Genomic DNA, 17,594 nt, shown 5'->3' with positions numbered 1-17,594 from the left:
GGATCCTTGAAAATTGCGCCTTTCTGTGTTCACCATGTAAGCACATCGAATACCTGCCACGTTCGATATGCCCATTCTCCGTTATGGCAGCAACATCTTATAAGTGACGGCATAAAATGACTGTCGAACTAGGCCTTTGTTCATGTAGGTCCCACATACACGTTTTGACCTTTGTCGTCATGTGTCACATTCTGTCGATGTCACAGCACCGAAAATGGGGTAAGGGCTTCTTAGTGTCTCAGAAACTGTACAATGAATAGGACTATGCACGGACGAGTTTCTTTCGGTGTGTAGAGCAAAAGTGCATCATTGGGAATGTGCGCCAGACGCCATCTTAACAGATTGATCTGTGACATCTTTATGCCGATCAAACCCGCTTTCACTCGCATGCAAATTTTTTGGAATGGCCCAAGAGATCTCCACCGAATTTAGCTGTCCGTTCCTGACATCCGATGGTATGCACGGAGTGTTGTTTATTTCCAGGACGTTGAAAAAGGCAAGATGTTTTTGCATTATATTCGGGTAACAAGCAGTAATGCAATCCGCCCAGGCAAAGAATGGGATCTGTAACGTCATATATTCTACTTTGAGATAATCAATCTCAGAATGGTATATCTTTGAATGGGATATAACTCTTGAACGAAATTCTTCATATAATTTTGTTCCTGCTAATTCTTCAGAACAGAGTAAAAATACACGTGAATGAGATATACCTAATGATAAATTGTCAGAATGGGATACTAATGCAACAACATAAATTTGCATACAATGTTAAATAAATTAATTAACTTTATGAGAATTCTGTCCGTGGCTGGTAATTCTGTTAATGAGATATATACTTCATGAATGCATACAACCATAAATTAATTAATTAACTAACAACTAATATGTATCTTATATATATATATATATATATATATGTGACCAAGCTAGACTAAATGCAATATCTGAACCACATTGCAGGGGCATGGCTCATAGCCATTCCCAACCCAAATCTCGGGCTTGCTATGTCCAGGCATGAGTTCACTGTTGCTCTACGACTTCGGCTGGGTATTCCTCTTTTTCCGTCTCATCCAAACGCTGTATGCTGCCCATATGCTCAATTGATTGACAAGTTGTTGATCATCTTCTCGGCTGTCGTAAGAACTCGTTGAGATCAAAACGTCACGATGCTTTGAGGGACACCATCTATAATGCGCTGTTGATAGATGACAAAGGGACTTTACTAGAACAGAGATTTTCGTCACAGAATAACAATTGCCCTGGTGATGTTTACCATCCCAACTTTCTGTTTGGACGTCCTGCCTATTTTGACCTTACCGTCCGTAACACAGTCCAATTGAAATTTATTGCCAACAGTGCAAATTCTGCCGGTTCAGCTGCAGCAGCAGGTGAACTTGAAAAAGATCTCAAGTACGAAGAAGCAGTCACTGACAGTGGTGCTTTGTTCTTCCCACTAGCAGTGGAAACGTATTGTTGTTGGACTCTTACTAGTCTGGATACTACTAAAACTATTGCGTCTAAAGTAGTGACTGCGACTAGCATTCCTTTTACACAAGCGTATTCTAATTTAATGCAACAGTTGTCTGTTAATTTGTGGAAATTTAATGCTCGTATGATACAAAGTAGATTAATGTTAGAGGCTGATGTAATTGCTTGGGATTTGCCGGTTTTGTCTGTTAGTAGTTTGTTATAAAATATAATATTATTTCTATAATATATATATTTTTTATATTCTTCTTCTATGCAAACTGCCCCAAACTACCCCAGACTACCCCAAACTACCCTACCCACCCAGTCCCTAAACATAACTACATTACAGTGACAGGAAAATCCCACAATTCATCAAAGTCCAGGTTCAGTCTACTGTATAATAGCTTGGCATTATACTGCCACAGTCTCACGGACAGCTGTTCCATCAAATTTGAGTATGTCTGAGAGAAAGGTATGCTGTTCATTGATGAAGCTTTTGAGGCTATGATCTTCAGCGTCTCTAGACTTGAGGGAGACCACTGTCCTAAAGTTTCTACAATGAGCGGGTAGAAATGACCTTCTGCTTGAGTAACCACCTTGTCATGCTTTTCATCTTTCTCTATTCACCAGCTTCTGCTGCGGCACCTGGTTTTATGGCTGCCTTGTAGACATAGGATGGTTGCATAGAATTCCTCACTGACACATCAAAGAATGCGGGACGGCCCTCCAGGAAATCTGGGTGAAACACATCACCAATTCTATTATTGCTTTCCCCTCCACACTTTTGTTCCTGTTTGGAATCTCTGTTATCAACAAGCAGTGCATGCCAGATAACCTCGCTGATTGCATTATAGCATTTTTTGCGAAGAGGTCCATGCCCGCAGCCAAGGACATGATCACCAAAACAGTCCATGACATGTCCGCATGGACATCTTGCTGCTTGTTGACTGTCCGGAAAGATAGAGATTCCAAGCCAGTATCTACATGTTAAAATATGTTCATGTCGGAGCATGGCCAGACCGAGCTTTGGGTTAGGGATTGCCTTTAACCACGCTCCTGCATGAGGTGTAGAGATGGTGTTAATACGTGCTTGATCCCGAAGACTGAAACCCTCTTTCAGATTTGACAACAGATGAGAATCAATTCTTGATTGGATTTGACGTTGTGAAGCATTTGTGAGATTGGGAGGGATCGTGTCACTTCCAAGATACTTGGGCAATATGTTCCTAGCGTGGTTCTCACCTGGAATGCAGACATAAGGACTGTTGGTGATGTCATCTAAGTCAGTTGTATTGGAAGCTTCCTTGTCCAGGAAGAAGCTGACAAGGTTCCGAGAAAAGTTACAGCTTCCAAGAAAGGCTGCAGAAGAGGTTGGTACAGCTTCTTTTAACCCAAGACCACCAACTTTCAGCGGAAGTGTAGCCTGATGCCATGCAGAATCAGAGATAGACGAGTGGGTTATAACACCCAAAGATCTTCGGAGTCCTTTGTCAAAGTGTACAAACTGGTCGCTGCCAAGACTTGGAGGAACGGTTCGTAGGAGACTGTTCAGTGTACAAGAACCCAGACAACTTCTCAAGAGGTGTAGTTCCACTTGCGGATTGTCCAGATCTTGGAGATGGCTTTGAGAATTCAGAACTTTAGCGACAACCTTAGCAAGGGTTGAATCAATGAAATCATCTTTACCATATACTGGTGACCCAAGTAGAGTAGTGCCTCCCTCTGACTGATAGACTCGTTTGATTTCAGATGGAAATTCGGGTACAGTCTGATCGCCAGAGGGCCAGAAAACTTCACATTTATCAACAGTGACCAGTAGGCCATATGAAGGGCCTTGTTGTAGTAGAGCATCTAATAGCATTTTGACAGCCTGCCGGGTTCCAACAAAAGTGCCATCATCTAAGTACCAGAGAGAATTCTATTCCTGAAATAGTGTCAACATCATCCACAAGTTCCATAATAACCAGCGAAAAAAGTAAAGGGCGTAGAGGGTCTCCTTGCTGTACTCCTGCTGATGCAACAATGCGGTGGTTGCCAAACCTCAGTTCTCCTTTTGTGTGGTATGACCACTGCACCCATGCCATCAGCTCTGGAAACTCTTTCACAAGTCGTTTCAAAAACGTAGTCCTGCTGCATTCATTAAATACATTAGTCATGTCAACCTTGAAGCAGCAGAAATCCTCTGAACGGCTATGACGATCAATAACGGTACGTACTGTGTGAACCACACTCTCAAGTCCTTCTTTGATCCCAACACCCACTTGACCGTAAGGAAGAAATAGCTCAGGAAGGTGGGGTTTTGCAAACAAACAACAAATTCTGCTTGCTAATCGACGGAGAGTATCACATACTGTGATAGGACGAAACCCACCACTGCTTATGTGAATTGCTGTTAGTTGTGCACCAAGTAACCAAAGTGCAATGCGTTGATCAGCTTTTCTAGACAACAAGAAGTTCATAAGCTTCGTGAGATTATCAAGGCAAGTAGTAGCCACTGGAACATTGGTGCCTTTGATGGCATCTAATAGGTGTTGAGCACGAAGTTGTGAAAAGCCAGGACTAGACCCTCTAGGAAAAGCTTGTAAACAAGACAGGACCGTACTTGAATCAGCTACCAGTGGTGGAGGTAATTCTTTACACCAAGTAGGGAGAACATGATCTGGATGACGACGTTGCAAATCTGTTAATGCATCTTCATTGTCATGAGATGCACAACCTTGTGAGCTCAAGGAATGCATTGCATCACCATACCTGCCCTCTTTTGCCAATCTCAGTGCCTGAATACTGTTACTGTGCTGTACAGACAAGACGTTTTGGGGTCTAGCCTCAGCCTTGGCCTCCTGCCATAAACCACAAAGATCGCCTTTTTTCCAACGTAGTAAACGTGTGTTCAAGATTGTTTTCACTGGACACCGTTTACTCTTGCCTCCTCTGGGCGGAGAACAAAGAACAGCTTTGGCAAACATAAATAGCCTCGTAAATCCCCAGATGCCATTTTTGCTGTTGCAATGATTGAATTCATCAGCAAGAACTTGGGCAAGAAGTGGTTGGACAGATGCTGGCACGTGCATAATGGTGTTTACAGGTAAAGTGGCAATTTCACTCATAACAGAATAAAACGTTTCTTCGTCATCTTCATGGGGCTTGCCAAGAGCAGTAGCTGCTTCTATACCGTCTAGAACTATGTCAGTGATTACCTTTTCAACACAAGGACTTTGCATTTCACTGGCAACTTCAGTACCATCTGCAGCTTCAGTACCTTCGGCAGCTTTAGCATCATCGGCAGCTTCAGTGCCATCGACAGCAGATTCAGACGTGTAGCGGTGTGAAGTTCCATCACGTAACCATGGAGACAACATAGGTGCAACCATTTCACCTCTGCATCGGGAAATACCTGATCCTAAAGAACGACGGCAACGACTAAAGCGTTTCTTGTAAGCAAACCCACAATCAGAACAGAGGCAACGATTGTAAGACTCAAGGAAATTCGTATCTGGGAACTGATGATAAGTTATATGACATGAGTTGATATGCTGGAACAAAGACCCCGTGTTCTTCGATACAACCGCACAAAGAGAACACTTTGTAACTTCTTGAGAGGAGCAGTGTTGAGAAGGATAGGAAGTTGGAGAATCATTTTCCTCATCACACTCAGACATAGCTCCGACACGAACGGGATTGAGCAGGCAGCTATCAGAGCCTAAGCAGACTGAAGAATGCGTTGACCTTGTGTAAACAAGCGAGCTGACAGTTATCAAAGAACCAAAACAGAGGAAGAAATCGCAGACAAGAATCATAGCGTAGACGTCACCATGACATATTCGAGATCATATACCGTATTCGCCCGTAATAACGGCCGTACCAAAATAATGTCCATGCCCGTACCGAAATAATGTCCATGCCCGTATATACGCCCATGTGCGACAGGTCAAAACTTTCAGCCCGAAAAAATGCCCATGCCCAACTATACGCCCTTGCCCAACTATACGCCCTTGCCCAACTATACGCCCTTGCCCAACTATACGCCCTTGCCCAACTATACGCCCTTGCCCAACTATACGCCCTTGCCCAACTATACGCCCTTGCCCAAGTATAAGCCCGGGATACGCATGCGCAGACAAAACAAAATAGGGCCCGCAGAACATTCATCTCCGTCTGTGTGCGCTTGATGAGCGGGTGTCAATGTTGAGTGAAAGTACTTGCCGCTAGACTCGTGTCTTCGTTGCAATTACCGACCCTGATGCTCTTGATGGGCTTCAGGCTGACCACGTGTGTATAGTGTTTTAGTTTCTGTGTGTATGTTGATGCTGTATGGATACCAGTACCTTTGATCTTGCAAATGGATAATTGCAAGCACTTGTCGTATTTCTGTCTTCAAGTATTTAGATAACGACAGGCCAAACGACAGCATTTTGTGACCATGTATATGCCTAGGACCAAAATAACGCCCATGCCCTAGTATATGCCCAGAAAAAAGGTTTGCTTTTCTATACGCCCAGGGCGTTATTACGGGCGAATACAGTATGTATGTATGTATATATATATATATATATATATATATATATATATATATACTAGGATCCATGGCCTTGCTCTTCGCGCTTGTTGCGATAGAAATCGATACTCCCCGTGTAGCGCTTGCTGCAGAAAACGTGTAGGTTGGATTCGGTGCAAATGCAATCAGAATTTGAAGAGAAACGAAAGTGCTAGAAGAGTAAGTTTTGTCGGCAATAGATATTTGATTGCTCGAAGCTTTGCGAAGGATGACGATGCATACAGTCTACACAGGGCTGGTGTGGGCGTGTGTTCGAATGAACTGGCATGTGTAGCGTGTGCGTCATCGAGAAATTTTACGCGGGGGTCGACCCCTCGAGAGGAGACCCATTGCATAATTTTTTAATTATTTACGCAAACCTTCCCCTGTGCGTGCCGAGTGTGCGTGTCGATTTTGGTTGTGAACGGACAGAAGATGTGGCCGCCAAAAGCGAACTCACACACACACACACACCCACACACACACAGACAATTTGAGCTTTATATAGTATATATATATATATATATATATATATATATATATATATATATATATATATATATATATTACAATGGTTCATAATTGAATAAAGATATAGTCCCACCACCTAAAGGTGAGCGCAAAATACAACTTTAACCATACATGTATGAGTCCATATATATATATATATATCTTACTGATCTTTTTGCTTGGGTGCAATGGTGTTACCATTGTAAGGGGTTATTGCGATTTGGAAAACACTGGTTACTGTCACCGCTGGAGTTCATCAAGGTGATCTGGCCAGACCATTGCTTTCCCGTTGGTTGTCCCCCAGTTTCTGGATGCTGTCGGCCACTTTTTGATCTTCACTTACAATTGTGGTATCTGGACGACGGAACTTTCATAGGTCCACATCATGTTGTTACAGCTATATATATTATTTGACATATTGCAAACCAGAGGCCCGTTGTTTGGCCTTCATCTCAATGTATCCAAATGTTGGCTTTTTGGCCGAGTGGAGACCAAATCTCTGAATTTCATCCAGACATTCAACGCATCTGATTATCGGAATGTGGCATGGAGTTTTTGGGATCACCTGTGTATGGCACACAAAAGATTTTTGACAGCTGTTTTTCCAAAAGAATAGAAAAAATACAAGAATGTCAAGAACACCAATACGATATGGAGAACCTGCAAGTAGAACTTCATCTACTTAGATCATGCTTGTTTCTATGTAAGATCAACCATTTACTTAGAACGGTTCTGCCAGACAAGTGTTTACTGCAACTCTCAAGATTTGATATTAACTTACACAACTGTCTAGAAGCCATCGTCAATTCATCTATTTCTGAAAATTCTTGGAATCAAGCTACTTTCCCTATATGTTCAGGAGGATTAGGGTTGAGAGAGGCATACAGAACGTGTTTGGCGACTTTTTTGTAGGAAGTTGCAATGCTACCCATCAATTGTCCAATCAACTCACGGTCCCCCGTTGTAATATGATTCTTTGCAGAGTTCAGCGTCACTTTCTTGTTGTTCCAGGAGAATGCTCTGTAAGATCATTTCAGACAGTTGCTACCTGAATACTCAGTGAACTCAAGCAAAGACAGCCAACATCACTTGCAAGTTTTGTTGAACAATAATGTGTGGTCCAGACTAAAAGAAGAAGCCAATTTACGTGATCGAGCACGCATGAATACAATTTCTGCTTAATATGCTGGTGTGTGGTTGCGGGCATTGCCTAACCCTAATCTCGGCCTTACCATGCCTAGCAGATAGTTTGTTGTTGCAGTGCGGATCCGTCTCGGCCTTCCCATTTTTTCTCCTCCACCATAGTCTAGTTTTTGTACTTGTGGAATGGTGGTGGATGAGTACGGAGACCACCTACTTGGTAGTCAGAAGACCAACCTGATCATAAATGCCATGATGCCCTCTGTGATGTGATCTTTAACACACACGTTATTGGTGTACAATTCCCACTGTCGACGTGAGCAGCGTTCAAGTGGTTCAGGAAAAAGACCAGACGCCATATTTCATCCTAACTTTCAACATGGTTTACCAGCATATTTCGATGTAACTGTGAGAAACTTGCTGCAGCCGTCATATTTACTGCAAACAGCATGTTATGCAAGAGCAGCAGAAGCTGGGGAAGATGAGAAAGTCTTACGGCATCAAACGATGGTATCCGCAACAGGAAGCATATTCAAACCACTTGTTGTTGAGTCTCTTTGTTTGTGGACGCCAACAGTTTACGCACACTGAAAATATAGCACACAAGGCATCATTTCACAATGGACAAACTCTTAGTAGGGTAAAGGAGAGCTGTGTGTGTGTGTGTGTGTGTGTGTGTGTGTGTGTGTGTGTGTGTGTGCATGCATGTGTGCGTGCATGCATGCGTGCGTGTTCGCATGTAGGAGAGGATCTCCAAGACGGCGAGTCTGATCACCACCGAATTTGGCTCGCTCATGCTGAATTCCTAGAGGTCGAAAGTGAAGCTGTTGTCGAATTTCGACTTCTCCCACGAAGACATAATTTTCTGGGGATGGAACCCGCCTCCACTCACGCAAATATCTCTGGAACAGTGTATTGTATCTCCACCGAATTTAAACTGCTCATTCCTGACATCATACGATACGTGTGGAGCGTGTCGTTTATTGTGGGGAACGTCGAAAGAGGCAAAATATTTTTGCATATATCCAGGTCTTGAAGAATGCCTACCGTACATTGGCCATGTAGGCAAATCGAATTCCTGCCACGTTCGATACATCTGTTCCATGCAATGCCAGCAACGTCTTCGAAGTAATGACGTTCAACGGGATAGTTGAAATGGCGAGAGTCAGACGAGACGTGAAGTTGGTATATATAAGGGGAATTTTTCAAAATGGGACACTCGGTAGCAATGGCAGCAATGTCTTTGAAGTGACAACGTTCAACGGGACTGTAGAAATGGCGAGAGTCAAACGAGTTGTGACGAGGTATATACCGTATAAGATGAAACATTGGCAGGAATTTATAATGGTGTTTTGCTAAGAAATTGATGGACAAAGCATATAGGCGGATCTTATTTTGGTGGTCGGACATCGTTGTTTGATAACTGTACTGGTCTCCAACTACTGTTTAGAGTGATGAAGAACTGTTGTGTCAGTGCAAAGAAGGGTACATGCGTGAACGTGACAGTCCAGCTTCATCCATAGCCTCACAGCCTGATTCACAGGCATGACAGACAGCAAGCATGGATTACCTGCCATCTGGTGGCCTCATCTGTGTGAAGTACCACCACATTGCCATATGATGCCTAATCCGCGTGGGTGATGATGTCAACATATGCTGGTGGCCAAATTAATAATGACGGATTTTATATTGGAGGTCGCTGAAAATCCACCAATCCGCCAAAATAGATTTTCCACTACTAATTTGTCTTATACGGTATGGGGAACAGATTATCTGGGTAACTACGTAACTGCACGTGACTTCCAAGTACTACTGCTCAGATATATATTTCCAAACGGGATTTGTGTTGAATAGAGCCAGATTCGATACACCTGTTTCCATAACGACAGCAACGTCTTCAAAGTAACGTGGCGTCCAACGGGGCAGTTGAATTGGCTTTAACAGGATATTAATTAGCTACCAATAAATAATCCAATCGATAGGATTTTGTAAAACAGGACACTTGGTTACATTTTTTGTCTTCAACGGGATATTAACTAACAATCAATAATCTCAGAATGGGATATCATGAACGGGATATAACTCTGAACGAAATTCTTCATGAGAATTCTGTAGAGCTACACTTCATAATAGATTAGAACGTGGTGAGATATACTTCATGAATGCAGACAATGATAAATAAATTAACTAACTAATAATAATAGAAATTTACTAACCGTTAGTAATATTAATAAGCTACTATAGCCTAGTGGTTAGAGTTCTGGTTCTCTGACCATGATGGCCTGGGTTCAATCCCCGGTGGCAACAGAAATATAGTGAAACGAGTCTGTTGGTTCTTTCTCGGTGTTTATTTGGCTATGTCTGTGAGAGTAGACTTGTTTCCGTCAATGGGAAATTCTGTGATCTGGCGTTGGGACTGTTGGCAATGAGGATCAGTGCTTTCCTGCTAATCATTAATATCTACTGGGAGTGCTTTTCATAGCTGGCGAAGTCCTTGTAGCGCATGCAATTAATAATCGATAAGCCAATTACTAGCTCCATGTAAATTACACGGAAACATGTACCTCTCTGGGACTTATCCTACCTAGAGGGTGATGTTGCTAATTTGCCCATGTGGAGAACGGGATGGTCAGCTAGTCTATATATATAGGAGAGGTGTCTGTGTATGTGTGTGTGTATTTGTATGTAGGAGAGGATCTCCAGGATGGTGAGTCTGACCACCACCGAATTTGGCTCGCACACGCTGAATCCATAGAGGTCAAAAGTGAAGCTGTCGTCGTCTTCCCGACTTCTCCCGTGACGACACGATTTCCCGCCTTCACTTGCATGTGAATATCTCTGGAACCACGTATCAGATCTCCACCGAATTTAAACTGCCCGTTCCTGACCTCGGACAGTACGTGTGGAGTGTGTCAATTATTGCGGGCGACATCGAAAGACGCAAGATATTTTTGCGTATATCCGGGTCTTGAAAAAATGCCTACCCTTTGTTTGGTCATGTATGCGAATCGAATTCCTGCTGTGTTTGATACACCTGTTCCCTGCAACGCCAGCAATGTCTTCAAAGTGACAACGCCCAACGGAACGGGACGGTTGAAATGGCGAGAGTCAGACGAGTTGTGACTTATATATATACTGGGAACGGATTCTCTGGGTGAGTACGTAACTGCACATGACTTCCAAGTTTATGCCGCCCGGACCACCGCCATAGGAAGCGGGGGGAGCCCCCTCATTCAGTGTAGGAACTGAAATTTTCTATGCCAGTAACTTTTACGAATCTGTTTACAGTCTGGCAGGCAAGCGAGATAGTTTTTGCTTACTCATGATGACATCCACGGTACAGCCTCCTGCTCGTGAACGTCCTTCTACACCACTGCGGCCATATTTTTCCTCACTGGATTCCACGATGCCACAGTAGATGCCACGTTTGATACACTTGTTCGCCGCAACGGCTGCATGTTTTCGAAGTAAGACTGCATCCAATGAGATTGTCGAAATGGCTTCTACGCCGGGATAGTAACTAACAATCACGATCAATACTCCTATCAACGAGCAATTTTGAGATGGGACCCTTGGCTAAATTTTTTCTTTGTCTTCAACAGGATATCAACTAACAATCAATAATCGAATCAATGGGATTTTTTAAAACAGGACACTCGGTTACAGATATACTTCATGCTAGATTAGAGTGGGACTCAACAAAGTAATACCCTGAAAGAAGAAATTTGTGCGGGAGAAAATTAGTGCTTTTTCTAGAAACATTACTACTTGTGCGGAATTAATTTGTGCGACAATAAGGCCATGCGCAAGGGAAAAATATATGTGGAATTTATTTTGTGCGATGGGCTTGTGATCGCACAAAATCGCACGAATTTTTCTTCCGCACAAATTTCTTCTTTCAGGGTATGCATACATTGGGATACTCGATCTTTGCTACTTTCTCAAAACGGGATATCACTGAATGGGATATTACTCTGAACGAAATTCTTCATGAGAATTCTGTCTGGCTGCTAATTAAGTTAATTATTCAGAACGGAGTAAAAATTCAAGTGAACGATATATTGTCAGAACGGAATACTCGTGCAACATAAATTTCCATACAGCGTTAAATTAATTAACTTTATGAGAATTCTTTCTGTGGCTGCCAGTTCTGTGAATGAGATATACATGAATGCATACAAAGATAATTATTTTGCTAACAACTAATAATTTAATCTGCCCATGCTGAGAACGGGATAGTGAGCTAGCGCGCGAATGGAGACGGGATCGGCTGGAAATCGTGTTGTCGCGGGAGAAGAATGGAAGACGACGACAGCTTCACTTTCGACCTCGGCATGAGCGAACCAAATTCGGTGGAGATCGGACTCACCCTTCTTTTTATCCTGATTCACACACATACACACACACACACACACACACACACACGTGCACACACACGCACACACACACACACACACACACACACACACACACACACGACACACGGACAGACAGCTCTCCTTTATATATATATATATGTAGATTTTTAGCACGTTTTTGAGAGAATGAGCAGTCAAAAGCTACATCCGCAATACTATTTTCAGAAAGGGACCGTGTTTGCACACTGACGTCAGTGGATGCAGATTAGCACTATGATATGTACTAATTAGTATGTTGAGTGGTTCAGAAACAGCATGTTGGAGCGACCTTGTTACGTGTAGAGATTTGGAAAGCGATTCAGAGGATTTGTCGTCGTCGTCGGATTCTTTGCTGAACAAAGCGCTGTAGCATGTGGGAGAGGAATCTCAGTTCATCGACATTGTCATTGAAGATGCAGCAGAAGACTTTGGATCTGTGGAACCGTATATTGTGAGCCACTTGCTGACAGTTTGTCTACTGATGAATTGCCCTCAACTGCCTATGTTGACGAATGCAGTGAATGGCTGTTTGACTTGTCGTGGTAAGTCTTATTGTGCAGAGGCGGAAGTTGCTGACAGCTGTACCCGGAATATCTTCCTTAGGTGTGATTGCGGTTACTGAGAAATTATGAGTACTGCGCAAGAGTGTGTGTGTTACAACTAAGTTCTTTTCAGGATGAGAGAATATGACGCCAGTTTGCAGTGCATCATCGTAGATCACCCTGGTTTTCGTTCTAACTGTCTTGACGTATGAGTACTGCAAACAGCATACTATCAGTATCGCCAAGAACATGGAAGATAGCGCTATCGCCGTCTGCACACGAGGAATACGTAGCCCATCATCACAACAAGTGTTGCATTGTCACGTTAGCTTTCCGAAGACATGGCAGCTTGTGAATGTTCACGTCTCTCTTCTTCGACAGAAACGAGCTTCCAACAACTGAAAGTGAAATGATTACTTATTTGTTCTCTTTGGTGATCAACAAGCAACTGCGCTTACTCTAGCTCTTTCTTGCTTTTTGAAGCCAGGCCTCTCCGGGGCGGTTTGAAGGCACTTCCAGAATCAGCCTGCCGTATGAAAATGGTTGGTACTGCATCGGACTTTTCTTGCTGCCCGATTCCAAAGCTTTGAAACAACTCGGGCTCTTTCTCAAAACAATGTTCTTCGAAGTGGCAGCTGCAAACTCCATTGTGCTTTGTTAGAGCTTCCTAGCCGTCTCTTGTTCGTCAAACTTGTTTTTCCCAACTTTTACGAAGCTGTGGAATTTTTGGAATTCGAAATACACTATATCCAGACTGACTAGAGTTGTTGTAATACAATGCCGCACCATGCTCGAGTATCACAACAATGGATAGGGTGCTTCTAATGATGTCAACATGCTAATCCGCCCCATTCCAGAAATGGAAAAGTGGAAGTAACTTTTAACTGCTCTCATTCTCTCAATATGTACATTTGCAAAAATCTAATTTAATTTTTTTCTGAAGTACACATTTATAGATGTTTTAATTTAGCTGAAAAAATAATTTTTAATTTTTGCTGTGCAGTGACCCTTTAAATATTAGCTGAAATTCCAATTTGGCTTATTTATACAGATAAAATCACAGCTTCTAATTGCGGCAATACAGTAACTGTCAATTTCGTTGCTATGGTCATAAAACGTAGGTAATTTAGGAAACTTGCCTGGTCGCTTTCTACTTCAAAGCTGTGGCTCAACTGCTTGTGCCACTACGGCAGCGGCTTCCATATTCATCCTTTTAATTTCTAACTCTCACTTGTGTGTCGTTTCTTTGTTTTCTAACTCCAACATTCTCAATTCTCTTTATGTATTTCTTCTTGTTCAATCGACTGCTGCTAAACAGCGAATGATTGTATCTCCTTATCTTGCAGTCCCATATTTACCAAAGTCCATCACCCACTCCATCTTCTACCTGTCTATCACATCTCCTCTTCCGCTTGCTTATTTACCAGTGTTTTTGTTACTCCTTTCCTTTTCTTTCCTTTTCTTTTCCGCCTTAACCCCCAATGTCATGATTCGCTTGAAGGATACACCCTCAGCTGAAGAAACACAATTAACAGGAAAAATCGGCATACATTGTAACCCACTTTCCCTATACTTTAACAATAAACACAACTATCTAACTCTAATGTACGAGTAACTGGACTAAATATGTTACCGGCAACCGGCTTTCAGTCAGTCATTGACTTCAGTCAATATAAGCTTCTTCCCTTTTCTCCAAATATGGTGATAACTTGTAGCCCAGAATAAGTTGCTTGCAGACACTCTGATATATTTGAAATATCTTGCTCTTAGCTATGTCATCGGTAATAAATGGCATGCTTATTGAGTACCATTTGAGGCCAGGAATGGCCATTTCAAATTTGGCGGCCCTGGAGATCTGATGTACTGTTCTGGAGAAGTTCAAGTGCAAATGGAGACATGTTCAATTGTCAAGAAAAATTACATCGTCCCAAGGCAACTCTGAAAGGCAGTGACACCTTCTTGTCGACCTAGCCTCGTCCCCATTCATTTACCATGCTCCTCCGTGCAGTGCTCGTGCGTCACATAACTACTAGGCTGTCGGAACGAGGACAACGCCTGGTATGTTTCGAGCACGCCATGATGATGTGGATCCCCCTTTTGATTCGATTATGTAAAGATATAATCCGACACTAATGAGATAAAAGGCATCACCTAAGGACTACACTGTAATGTCACGTTTATGGATAGCATGATCGCTGACAATGCCAACAGAGTGAGGTGTAGAAATCTAGAAGATCCTAACCATGCATGTTTGCTGCAATTCCGAGTTAGTAGACTGTAACAGTCGGGCACAAAGTGAAGTTTTGTTGATCTAACCCTGCGATGTCGTGATGTGTGATGACCATGGCACATTTGGGCCACTGCGATATCCGTGTTGCACATGTTCATTCTCACCGAATTTACACCTACACTAGCCCAAAACAACACTTGTCTCCCTGAAAGAACAACAGTAGAGTTCAAGAATCTGTGCTCTTTGCTGTACCACCCTTCCACCAAGGCACGTCTGTCTAGATCTACGCACGTCTTCAAGCTTTCACAAAATGGCTTCAAAGTAACAGACGCCTTTGTTGTCAACTGTGTTCAGCTGCTATCGCAAAAGTGACTTCATGGCAAAGCTGTCCATCGCGTGCGTTAATTAAGTTGCATGCTTCTCATGAGACTGTTGTGTAGATCACACACATCAATTACGGGGCAAAATTGCTAGCAAATGAGAGTGTGCATCTTTTTTTTATTTCATTACATAATTGAATCAAAAAGGGGCCCCATGTCATGATCTGCTTTTAAGATACCAGGTGTTCTTCTTGCTCTGACAGCCTAGTCATGTGATGCGCGAGCACTGGATGAGCGAGGCGAACGCCTGGGGAAGAGGCTACTGTCGACCTTGATCGGTTTGTCATGCACAAGCAAGATTTGGTGGTGGCACGACTTGCCATTTGTTTTGGAGATATGCGTTTACACTCGTGTGTGCATGTGTGTGTGTGTGTGTGTGTGTGTGTGTGTGTGTGTGTGTGTGTGTGTGTGTGTGTGTGTGTGTGTGTGTGTGTGTGTGTGTGTGTGTGTGTGTGTGTGTGTGTGTGTGTGTGTGTGTGTGTGTGTGTGTGTGTGTGTGTGTGTGTGTGTGTGTGTGTGTGTGTGTGTGTGTGTGTGGATTTTAAGAAAGCAAACGTTATTAGCATACATTGTTACTAGTTTTTATTCTCTTTGTGTATGAGTGCATTTAATATATTTATTTGAATAATGATGTGACTAGTTATTCATGTTACTGTGTTTGTTCAGGAAAAGTGAAGAAGTTCTTAATAGCAAGCCAGGTTGGATACCACAAACCGACTCTGAAAAGGGAGTTTCATTGCAGTCATATGAACATGTACCTATTGCTTCAATCCCACCGATGCATGCTGCACATGTATCAACTCAGGATTCCCCATCATCCAAACCGTCTGTCAGCACTGATACTCTTTCAGAAGTTAGTGAAAGTAAATCTGATTCAGATGACGGTAGGAAGGCACCAGGAATGGATGTAGTTCGCATTTTGCCACCTGGTATGGTAGCTTTGCCACAGAGGACAGAACGGCATCGGCATAGCGGACGGTTTCAGCAACCAGGTTATGGATCTTCAGAGCGACCAACAAGTGTGAGGCGATCAGGACCTCCAGTGGCATCTAAACTGAAAGATCGCTATTCTAACATCTCATCGGGGTCTTCACCACTTGTAGCAGCTGTCCATTCTTCTCTTTCAGCTACTGAGGCAACAACTCAAGGGCCCTACTCAGCAACTGAGCCAGAGCTTTCACCAGCGGGGCATGTAGACATGCTGACATCTACTGACGGTCGAAACTCGGCAATCAACATTGCAGGGAAACAAAACGTGCAGCCTCCCAAGAGAACAATAAGCCAACAAGAAAAAGATATCCTTGACTCAATGATGGATGAGCTGGCATCTACACCTACTACTCAGCCTTCTCAATTCTATGGTCCTGGTCAAGCTGGTCATGCAAGGAGTGTGTCTCTAAAAGGCAATCGATCTGGTTTGAATGACGAAGCCACTGTTCGACCCTCCACAACTGAAGTCATTTTTAGAAACAACCCTCCTGCTGCATCTGTAGCACGGCAGTCACTCAGTGAAGATGTATGATTTTGTGTAATTTTGTATTTAGTTATCTGTTTAATTACGGTATTATATTTTTGTAATAGCTTGATGACATCTTGAAACAGTTGGAAACAGATGCAGAGAACTTAAGCAGCCTGATGGACGTGGGATGGGTATGAGCTTAGATGTATTAAGTTAATCACTCCTTGTTATGCCTGTCAATCCTGTTTGGTTATAAGAGTAAGATCTATATTTTGTAATGGATCCAATTATAGACTGGAAATTGGACTTGCCTACATGCTGTCGTGCTGCAACTGTGATTTAGTTTGCTTTGTTTTTAGCTGCTAGAGTTTGTTGCTGAAAGGGCCGGTATTGATGTGATTTGCTGTAATGGTTGTTTGTAGCTAACCCTTGTACACTGTAATTCTGAACTTGATAATTTGTAAGGATTTACTATCGTGCAAGTCTGACAGTTGTATGCTTGTTGTAAGAGGATTGTGTAGCTACTGCACTGGATTTGAATAAACATTGAAAAGAAAATTTTGATGGTTTTGTTTCACTGGTTTTTACCTAAGACATAGCGTTTTAATTTAGACATTATCTTTGCACTCATGTTCATATGGTGATGTTTAGCAGTGTTGTAATGTATACATTATAAATAGAAGGTATGAAACTTCTGTGCAACAGTTATGTTACTTTTGACATGATTGCAGTTGATGCCTATTCATTTGTAATGCCACGCTTCAAACTATATGAGCGTCAATTTGTCTCATATGCTCTTCCTATTGTACTGTGCTTGCCTGCATTTTCCCAGAAATTTGGTGTGTCATCTTAGAGACTGGTACAGTACTTCTTGCGCTAGCGCTTTTCTGGGGAGGGTGGGTTCACACCTCACAGAGAATGGAAATCTG

At 42.6% G+C, this 17,594-nt stretch overlaps 2 protein-coding genes across 2 annotated transcripts; one reads left to right on the top strand and one right to left on the bottom strand.

Moving 5' to 3' along the window:
• Positions 1-2,092: 2,092 nt before the first annotated feature.
• On the bottom strand, positions 2,093-3,334 carry LOC134187153 (uncharacterized). Its single transcript, XM_062655270.1, has one exon. The coding sequence runs from the start codon at positions 3,332-3,334 to the stop codon at positions 2,093-2,095; it is 1,242 nt and encodes a 413-aa protein (XP_062511254.1).
• Positions 3,335-8,089: 4,755 nt separating this feature from the next.
• On the top strand, positions 8,090-17,223 carry LOC134186796 (uncharacterized). The gene is made up of 3 exons (XM_062654851.1): positions 8,090-8,297; positions 15,873-16,722; positions 16,788-17,223. Exons 1-3 carry the CDS (start codon positions 8,278-8,280, stop codon positions 16,860-16,862), a joined length of 945 nt encoding a protein of 314 aa, XP_062510835.1. The 5' UTR covers positions 8,090-8,277; the 3' UTR covers positions 16,863-17,223.
• Positions 17,224-17,594: the final 371 nt, after the last annotated feature.

Source organism: Corticium candelabrum, chromosome 11 (genome assembly GCF_963422355.1).
Source record: "Corticium candelabrum chromosome 11, ooCorCand1.1, whole genome shotgun sequence".
NCBI lineage: Eukaryota > Metazoa > Porifera > Homoscleromorpha > Homosclerophorida > Plakinidae > Corticium > Corticium candelabrum.
Note: the sequence above shows the minus strand (reverse complement) of the source record. Positions and strands in the feature narration are given on the sequence as shown.

What these genes read in the sequence shown, in the direction of transcription:
- LOC134187153 (XM_062655270.1), bottom strand. Translation starts at nt 3,334, where the DNA reads ATGCTATTAGATGCTCTACTACAACAAGGCCCTTCATATGGCCTACTG.
- LOC134186796 (XM_062654851.1), top strand. Translation starts at nt 8,278, where the DNA reads ATGGACAAACTCTTAGTAGG. An exon ending in ATGGACAAACTCTTAGTAGG is followed by an intron (nt 8,298 to 15,872) that starts GTAAAGGAGAGC and finishes GTGTTTGTTCAG; the next exon opens with GAAAAGTGAAGAAGTTCTTA. An exon ending in GGCAGTCACTCAGTGAAGAT is followed by an intron (nt 16,723 to 16,787) that starts GTATGATTTTGT and finishes TTTTTGTAATAG; the next exon opens with CTTGATGACATCTTGAAACA.